The sequence below is a fragment of the Pinus tabuliformis genome, chromosome 5_1 (genome assembly GCF_031772625.1).
Source record: "Pinus tabuliformis cultivar Carrire ecotype Pingquan chromosome 5_1, CPIR1, whole genome shotgun sequence".
NCBI lineage: Eukaryota > Viridiplantae > Streptophyta > Pinopsida > Pinales > Pinaceae > Pinus > Pinus tabuliformis.
In genome coordinates, this window is record NC_142305.1 from 394,874,211 (window position 1) to 394,883,073 (window position 8,863).

An 8,863-nucleotide genomic window follows, 5' to 3' on the forward strand; every position below is an offset into this window, starting at 1 on the left:
TAAGGCCCTTGCAAAGGGCACCTCCATGCAAAAAAAATAGATAGATCAAATGGTGAAAGAATATAGGGATATCTTCACCTCACCTACAACAATACATTTGCTTTATTAAGTAAAACATGGAATTTATTTGACACTAGGTTCCCCTCTTCCCAATGGCCTTATATATAAACACTCCCTTCTAGAGAATGAGGAGATCATGTGTTAGTTTCAAGAGTTGATACGAGAAGGCTACACTTGACTAATATCATCACCTTATGGAGCCCTATTGTGTTGGTTCAAAAGAACGAGGACACATGGAAACTCCATATTAACTATAAAACCTTGAACAAAATCATAATCAAGAATTAGTTCCTAATTCCCTTGATAGATGGATTTGCTTAATCAAATCAAAGACAATGAGTTTTTCAAAATGATTGATTTAAAGTGAGGTTACCAACAAGTTACAATTGATCCAATTGATGTATGGGAGACAACCTCTAAGTCAAAGGAAGATACCTTTAAGTGGTTTATTATTCCCTTCATCTTGGCTAAGGTTCTAACAACAACTATGAGGATGATGAATGATATTTTGTGACCATTCATCAATTATTTTGTGCACATATGCCTATAAAACCTCCTGATATTCAATAAAATATGGTAAGCCAAATTATATTCAACAAGTGTTAAGCATTGTATGACAACAAAGCCACACATAAACATGAAGAATTACTCACTTAGCATGCAAATACTTTAAAAATTGTGGCACATCATGAACAAGTGTGATGTGTATGTTAATCCAACAAAGATCTTAATCATATGCCATTAGCCAACCCCAAGACACCATTCAAGGTTCACAACTTCTTGGGCCTCGTCAACTTTTATCACGAGACTGTGCCAATGTTCTCTCATATCGCTTGTGCCCTTAAGAGTGACCAAGGGTGGAGCCAAGACTAGGTTTGGGTTAAGCCACAACATATCATATTTGAGGAGTTAAATAACCTCCATTGCACCATGCTAGTCTTGGTATTTTCAAATTTGTAATAACATTTGAGATAAAAAAAGAAACCTAATATTAATTTGGGTGGACTGATCCATTTAACTAATGTTTGTCAAAAAAATCTTTTATCTGAAGTTTTGTTTTGGAGGCCTTATTGCCGGATTTCATTTCATATCCAATTGTTGCCGCACTTTTTAACATATCCTAAGTTGCTAAACACAGGGTATTTTTTCTTTATTTTGCGCCTCAACATATTTAATGAAAGATATATAGTGGATCCTTTCCCGATGTGATCTTAGCCTTACATCTAGAAATCCTTAAATCTTACAACTATCACTCATTAGACTTGGCAGCTAGTTTCTGGGAATAAGCTCCAGCTGGCTCACATGCGCCCTCTCCGACGCGGGTGAAAACTTCACAGAAGCTTGAACTTGCAATGGGTAAACTTCGCTTGTTCCAGAAAACTTCACATAAGCTTGAACTTGCAATCGATAAAATTCTCCTATTTTAGAAAACTTCACATAAGATTGAACTTGCGATTGATAAACTTCACCTATTCCAAAAAGCTTCACATAAGCTTGAACTTGCAACTGGTAAACAGGAAAGACCAAGAAAACTTCACATAAGTTTGAACTTGCAATCAGTAAATAGGCAAGACCAAAGGCGTTAGAGTGTACTAGTTGATTGCTACCCATAAAGGAGACATAAGCAGGTACAGGAGACAGAAGGAGCATATGCGTTTCAGAAAAACCTAATTACTTACCTAACCTCGTACTTCTCTTGCTATGCCTAAAGACTCATGGGAAAGTCCATGACATGAATCATTGCCTTTACTATCTCAATGATGCATCTATTCTTATGATTTGCGGAAAAACATTCTTCAAATTCTTACTAAGTAATCTCTACTAGTAAGTTAAAATATTAGATCTTTCAGACTTCATTTATGTTGCTTTCTTGTAGTGCAAATGACGGGCTTCACGCGATTCAAACCGACGATGGCCAAACATGTGTAATTTGAACGTGTCTATTTTATGGAATCTATCTTGCTCTATGGAATTGAAACTACCGACCGTGGAAAAATTGATGCGACATTGCTGGTTTTGAGTTTGTTTCAGTAAATCCATGAGATTATATTAATTTTGCATTAGAGAGGCGACAACTACTTTCCTTTTCTACGTAGGCATTGAAGGCTTGAAGGCTTTCTTTCTTATCATGAGAGGCATAAAATGAGATAGTTGAATTCATCACTACTTTCCTTTTCTACGTAGGCATTGAAGGCTTGAAGGCTTTCTTTCTTATCATGAGAGGCATAAAATGAGATAGTTGAATTCATCACTACTTTCCTTTTCTACGTAGGCATTGAAGGCTTGAAGGCTTTCTTTCTTATCATGAGAGGCATAAAATGAGATAGTTGAATTCATCACTACTTTCCTTTTTACGTAGGCATTGAAGGCTTGAAGGCTTTCTTTCTTATCATGAGAGGCATAAAATGAGATAGTTGAATTCATCACTACTTTCCTTTTCTACGTAGGCATTGAAGGCTTGAAGGCTTTCTTTCTTATCATGAGAGGCATAAAATGAGATAGTTGAATTCATCACTTATACCTGGAAAACCTTATTTGTATGATATTTCAATGTTTAATTAGGGTAAATAATGATCACGACGCTTACAAATTATCAGTGGAATGGGATTCGAAAAGTGAATTACCTGAATTGGTCCACTGATCTAATTTGAAAAATCGCATAAATACAACAAATGGGAAGTTTAAATCGAATAAGACAGGATTTTCAAAATTTTAACATGGGAAATCACTCTTTTAAAACAACAGTAAAGGGTGGTTGTTTGTTTGACCACTAAAGTCAACCCATGTCTCTCCCTGGGGCAAGGATCAAATTCAAGTTCTGATGAATTTTGTGAAGGTAATTGGGGCTCTGCAGATGGGAAACATTGAGTAGGCAACTACTATCATGAAGACACTATAAGCTTTCTCGCTTGGCTTGCTTAGTGAATTCTTGTCTACTTTACTCTATGGATTCTTTAAGCCCGGATCAGAACCACTCGTAATTTTGTGCTTGCCTTCTTGCCTACTTCACTACTCGCTTGTGAATCAATGATTGGCTCACTAGTTAGTACTATCACCAACCAACCCGCATCTTGAAGATTCAGGCGACTAGGCCCAAACTACGCTTCTAGGTTGGGTAATAATCTGGATGAGCCCTTATACCAGATATGCATGACTCTGACAATGATGTTGTTGAGGATAATTTTCCGTCATCAAAGGCCTGCCATACAAAAATTAAGGCCTAACATTCATGACAACACTGTCCCTTAATTCTAGGAGTAAATTATGTAAATTTCTCTGCTAATTGATATGAAATTAGTATGTAATTATCTCTCTTTAATTATAAATAAATATCCTCACCACAATTACAGTGTGGTGGTTTATTCAACCTTCTCATGGTATCAGATTTCAGGTTTTGTTTATGTGCAGTTTGAAGGTTGATCGATGGTCAAGTGTGGAGAAAGAAGACAACTGCCATCCGAGAGCTATTGAGCTGCTATTGACCTGTGTTCGGAGCTGATTGAGCTTGCAAGAACAAGGAGCGTTCAATCTGAAGTTTAGGTAGTGGTTTGCAGCTTGTTCCTTGCTTCCTTCTGCCAGTTTTTTTGTTGTTCTATCCTTTCCTCCCCATGGCTACCGAAACCTCCCTTCTTCCTTTCAACACCTTAATTCATATGATCACCATTAAACTTTCCTCCACCAATTATCTCCTTTGGAAGAGTCAACTTCTTCCTCTTCTTGAGAGTCAGAATTTGTTGGGTTATGTTGATGGCACCATCGTAAAACCCCCTCAGTTTAATCCTGCTATTTCTCAGACACCCAATGACAAGCACCTAGAGTGGAAATCTGCAGATCAACGTCTTCTCTACCTTCTTCGTTCCTCCGTCACCAAGGAAGCCCTGGTAAAGGTTGTTGGCCTCTCTACTGCACGTGAGGTTTGGCTTGCTCTGGAGAACACCTTCAACCACCGTTCGAAGGCCCGCGAAATCCATCTCAAGGACGAACTTCAGCTGATGAAACACGACACCAAATCTGTTGCCGACTATGCTCGTGCGTTCAAAGCCCTCTGCGATCACCTTCATGCAATTGGTCGGCCCGTTGATGGCACTGATAAGGTGCACTGGTTTCTCTGCGGCCTCGGCACTGATTTCTCCAGCTTCTCCACTGCGCAGATGGCGCTCACGCCTCTTCCCAGCTTTGTCGACCTAGTTTCCAAAGCTGAGAGCTTTGAGATTTTCCAAAAGTCACTCGAGCCCACTGCTCCTCCTGCTGCCGCGTTCACAGCTACCAGTTGTGGTCTTGAATGGTCAACCCAACACAGCTCCTTCCACAACTTCTGTGGCCAAACCCCTGCAAATCGTGGTCGCGGTAACTCTGCAAATCATGGTCATCATTCCTATGGTCCAGGATGTCGCCCTCCCCGCTGCCAAATCTTCCGCCTTGATGGCAATTATGCTGGTCGCTGCAATCAGAGGTATGTTCGCAGTGAGTCAACTGCTCATCTTGCCGAAGCCTTCACCAGTTCCTGTTCTCTCAATGATGCAACGGTCTCTGATTGGTTCTTGGACACTGGAGCTTCAGCCCATATGTCTAATGACCCATCTCACTTGGACCAGTCCACTCAGTACAATGGTAATGATTCTGTAATTGTGGGAAATGGTGCCTCCTTACCCATCACACATACTGGCACCCTCTCTCCTGCTCCAAATATTAATTTATTAGATGTCTTGGTTGTTCCCCATCTCACCAAAAATCTTCTCTCAATTAGTAAATTAACCTCTGATTTTCCCTTATCTGTTACTTTTACTAATATTCGTTTCTCTATTTAGAATCTTCAAACGGGAAAGGTGGTAGCAACCGGCAAGAGATATGGTGGCCTATATGTGCTGGAGCATAGCAACTCAGCTTTCTTTTCTGTCCTTTAAAATAAATCTTTACATGCTTCCTATGATTTATGGCATGCTCGCCTTAGACATGTAAATCACTCTGTTATTTCGCATTTAAATAAACAAGGACATATTTATCTTACGTCTTCATCGCCCTCTCCCACATTGTGCAGTACCTGTCAACTTGCGAAAAATCATCGCTTGCCTTATTCACGTAATGAACATAGGTCGTCTCATGTATTAGATCTTATTCATTGCGAATTATGGGGCCCTTCCCCCATCCAATCCAATTTGGGGTTTCTCTATTATGTTATTTTCATTGATGATTATTCACGATTCACTTGGCTTTATCCTTTAAAATTCAAATCTGAATTTTATAATGTTTTCCCTCAATTTCAAAAATTTGTGGAAACTCAATATTCTGCTCGCATTAAAATTTTTGAAAGTGATGGCAGAGGTGAATTCACTAGCACTAGCTTTCAAACTCATCTTCATACAGCCGACATTCACCATCAGCTTTCCTGTCCCTATACACCCGCCCAAAATGGTCGTGCTGAACGCAAACACCGCCACGTAACCGAGACTGGCCTAGCCCTTCTTTTTCACTCTCACCTTTCTCCTCGCTTCTGGGTTGACGCTTTTAGCACTGCAGCTTACATCATCAATCGGTTGCCAACACCGCTTCTTGGAGGTAAGTCACTGTTTGAACTTTTATATGGTTCTTCTCCAAATTATGAAAATTTCCATCCCTTTAGTTGTCATGTTTATCCTTGTTTACGTGCTTATATGCCTAACAAATTTTCCCCACGCAGCATTCCCTGCATTTTTTTGGGTCACAGTCCCTCTTATAAAGGGTTTCGTTGCCTTGACCCCGTCACCTCTCGGCTCTATATCACCCGACACACTCAATTTGATGAAAATCATTTCCCTTTCATCGATACCTCTCATGCTCAGACCCTTTCTTCTCTATAATTTTCCCACTTTCTGGAACCTCGTATTTTACATACTGACCCTCCTTCATCTCCGCATATTACTCAATCCGGATTTAACCCATGTGCTATCTGTACTGATCCATGGAAGAACCCTTGCAGGCTACTGATTCCTTTGCAGGTCCCTCTTCATCAACACCAGCTTCTAGTCCACCTCCCACTGAGGCACGGACCGCTCCTCATGTTCTTGCGCCAACAATTTCGCTAGGCTCTCACCCTACGATCACACGAGCTAAAGCTGGTATTTTCAAAACTCGTCATCCAGCAAACCTTGGTGTCTTGGGCTCATCTGGACTTCTTTCTGCTCTTCTTGCCTCCACTGAACCTAAAAGATTCAAATCTGCTACTAAGAATCTTGCCAGGCTTGCTGCCATGGATGAAGAAGTTCATGCTCTACACAATAATCGCACCTGGATTTTGGTTCCTTGACCTACAAACACTAATACTGTGGGCTCCAAATGGGTGTTCCAGACCAAATACCTTCCTGATGGATCCATTGAGCGATTCAAAGCTCGCCTTGTTGCCAAAGGATATACCCAGGTACCTGGTCTTGATTACACCGACACCTTTAGTCGTGTTATCAAGGCCACTATTGTCCGTGTTGTGCTTTCTCTTGCTATTACCAACAAGTGGTCTATTCGTCAACTGGACGTCAAGAATGTGTTCCTCAATGGCACTCTCACTGAAAATGTTTATATGGAATAGCCGCCTGGGTACATTGATCCTCGCTTTCCTAATCATGTCTGTCTATTAAAGAAAGCTCTCTATGGTCTCAAGCAAGCTCCTCGTGCCTGGTTCTAGCGCTTTAGCTCTTTTCTTATTCAACTTGGTTTCTATTGCAGCCGCGCTGACCCTTCTCTATTTGTCTTTCATAAGAAATCTGACATTATCTATTTGCTTCTTTATGTTGATGACATTATTGTTACTGGCAACAACACCTCTCTTCTTGACAGCTTTATTTGTAAACTCAATTTTGTGTTCACCACTAAAGATTTGGGTCCTCTCAGTTACTTTCTTGGCCTTGAAGCTTCGCCAACTGCAGATGGTCTCTTTCTCAGTCAGCTGAAATATGCACGGGATATTCTTACTCATGCTCAGTTACTTGACAGTAAACCTGTCCATACTCCCATGGTTGTTCATTCCAATCCGACGCTCAGCTTGCAGGGGGGCGTTGAGGATAATTTGCCATCATCAAAGGCCTGCCATACAGAAATTAAGGCCTGACATCCATGACATCACTGTCCCTTAATTCTAGGAGTAAATTATGTAAATTTCTCTGCTAATTGATATGAAATTAGTATGTAATTATCTCTCTTTAATTATAAATAAAGATCCTCACCACAATTACAGTGTGGTGGTTTATTCAACCTTCTCAGATGTTTGACTCTGTCATATGCAGAAAATGTATCAAATTATATATCTTCCATAATTATCTATTATTCACATTTTGCAAATGCCTTAATTTCCATAAATATGCATTATAGCAAATGTAAAATGTGCTCTCAAAGCGGCAGGGACTACCATTGCTTGCGATCCTTGTTTAAAAAAAATGATTAGTGATTGCATATTACTTATCCTACCATGATTTTTATTCAAACTTAATTTTTGTTTTGTGTTATCCCAAGTTTGGGATTACATTGCTAATAGATGAGAAAAATATTGCAAAGATAGTTAAGGATGTTCACTTAAACGATTAAATTAGTCAATGAGTAAAAAACATACATTTGAAATATATCTATATATATATAGATATAGATATATATACTCATTTTTTATTTTTATTTTTTATGTTTTCATAAGTGAAAATATAAATTGTGACAATTCAATGGATTTATTCAAAAATATATATTTTTAATTATACACAAAATACATAATTTGAAGGTGTTCTTTTCCCTATCTTCCTTTCTATCACATATCAATTTGGACTATCTTCATAAAAAACATGCTCCTATCATTAAGGTTTCTGTGAAATAAAAGCAAGAAAAAATCATTTTCCAGAACTTAAAATTGTATGACTATTCCCTCCAGAGCCTGGTCGTCCAACGACTTAATAATTTCCAATGTTCCAAGTCAAAATTGCAGAGATTCCTTTGAAAAGAGATCTGCCTCAATGTTGAGCTCTCTTAGGATATGTTTGGTTTATGACCATTCTAATTTGTGTGCCTCAACTCTTATTTCTTGAATTATATGGCAGAGGTGAAGAATGACAATACATACCTTGTCATGGATTCAATTAACTACAAGCTGTGAGTCTCCAAATATCTGTGGTTTTTTAACTTCAAGGTAATTTACAATGAATAATAATACGCAAAGGGTTTAGAAATCAACTTTGTTGTTGGTACCCTCAAAGGAAAAAATCAAATGTGCTTCACCTAGTGTTCATTTAAAAAGAATACAACACCATCCCCACAAATCAATGGATGTCCTTGACTCGCACCGTCAAAAAATCCCCATGGAGTATTTTCTTTTAGAGGAGGCATTCTTAGGATTCTTGGTTTCTTATGTTTGGATTCCACCTTGTATGCATCAATAGTGGAATAAATGGCTGCAATTACAACCTCACCTGATATAATCTTATCTTGAAATATTTCCAAATTTCTTTCCCACCAATTTAAAAATATATCATAACAATCGACAAATATGGGTGGGACATAACTAATCGATATGTCATTCATTCTTTCAAGGGATACCTTGTCCCAAGAAGAAGATGATGAAAAAACTTAGATTTTATCATTATCTAGATTTGTCGAGTGTATGGGTAGGAGATAAAAAGATGTGATATTGATTCCTCGATGTTTCTACAAAGGGAGGACCAATTAGGTTTGATCCAACCTCTCTTTAAACTATTTTCATGTAAGCATGTTATTGGATATTGCCAACCATAAGTCTAAGTTTCACTTCATGGCTCCCTTGTGCTTCCATAGAGTTTTACACCACCCTATAATATTT

At 38.7% G+C, this 8,863-nt stretch overlaps 1 protein-coding gene across 1 annotated transcript; it reads left to right on the forward strand.

Annotated features, from left to right (window-relative positions):
* The first annotated feature begins 3,713 nt into the window (after positions 1 to 3,713).
* Positions 3,714 to 7,138, forward strand: LOC149165117 (uncharacterized). The gene is made up of 5 exons (XM_089429713.1): positions 3,714 to 4,698; positions 5,425 to 5,616; positions 6,036 to 6,298; positions 6,386 to 6,576; positions 6,757 to 7,138. Exons 1-5 carry the CDS (start codon positions 3,714 to 3,716, stop codon positions 7,136 to 7,138), a joined length of 2,013 nt encoding a protein of 670 aa, XP_089285839.1.
* The last annotated feature ends 1,725 nt before the right edge of the window (positions 7,139 to 8,863 follow it).

Coding starts and splice junctions, on each gene's coding strand:
- LOC149165117 (XM_089429713.1), top strand. CDS start 3,714: ATGATCACCATTAAACTTTCCTCCACCAATTATCTCCTTTGGAAGAGT. Junction 4,699..5,424: donor TTCTGTAATTGTGGGAAATG/GTGCCTCCTTAC, acceptor ATCTTCATACAG/CCGACATTCACCATCAGCTT. Junction 6,299..6,385: donor TTGCTGCCATGGATGAAGAA/GTTCATGCTCTA, acceptor TGGGTGTTCCAG/ACCAAATACCTTCCTGATGG.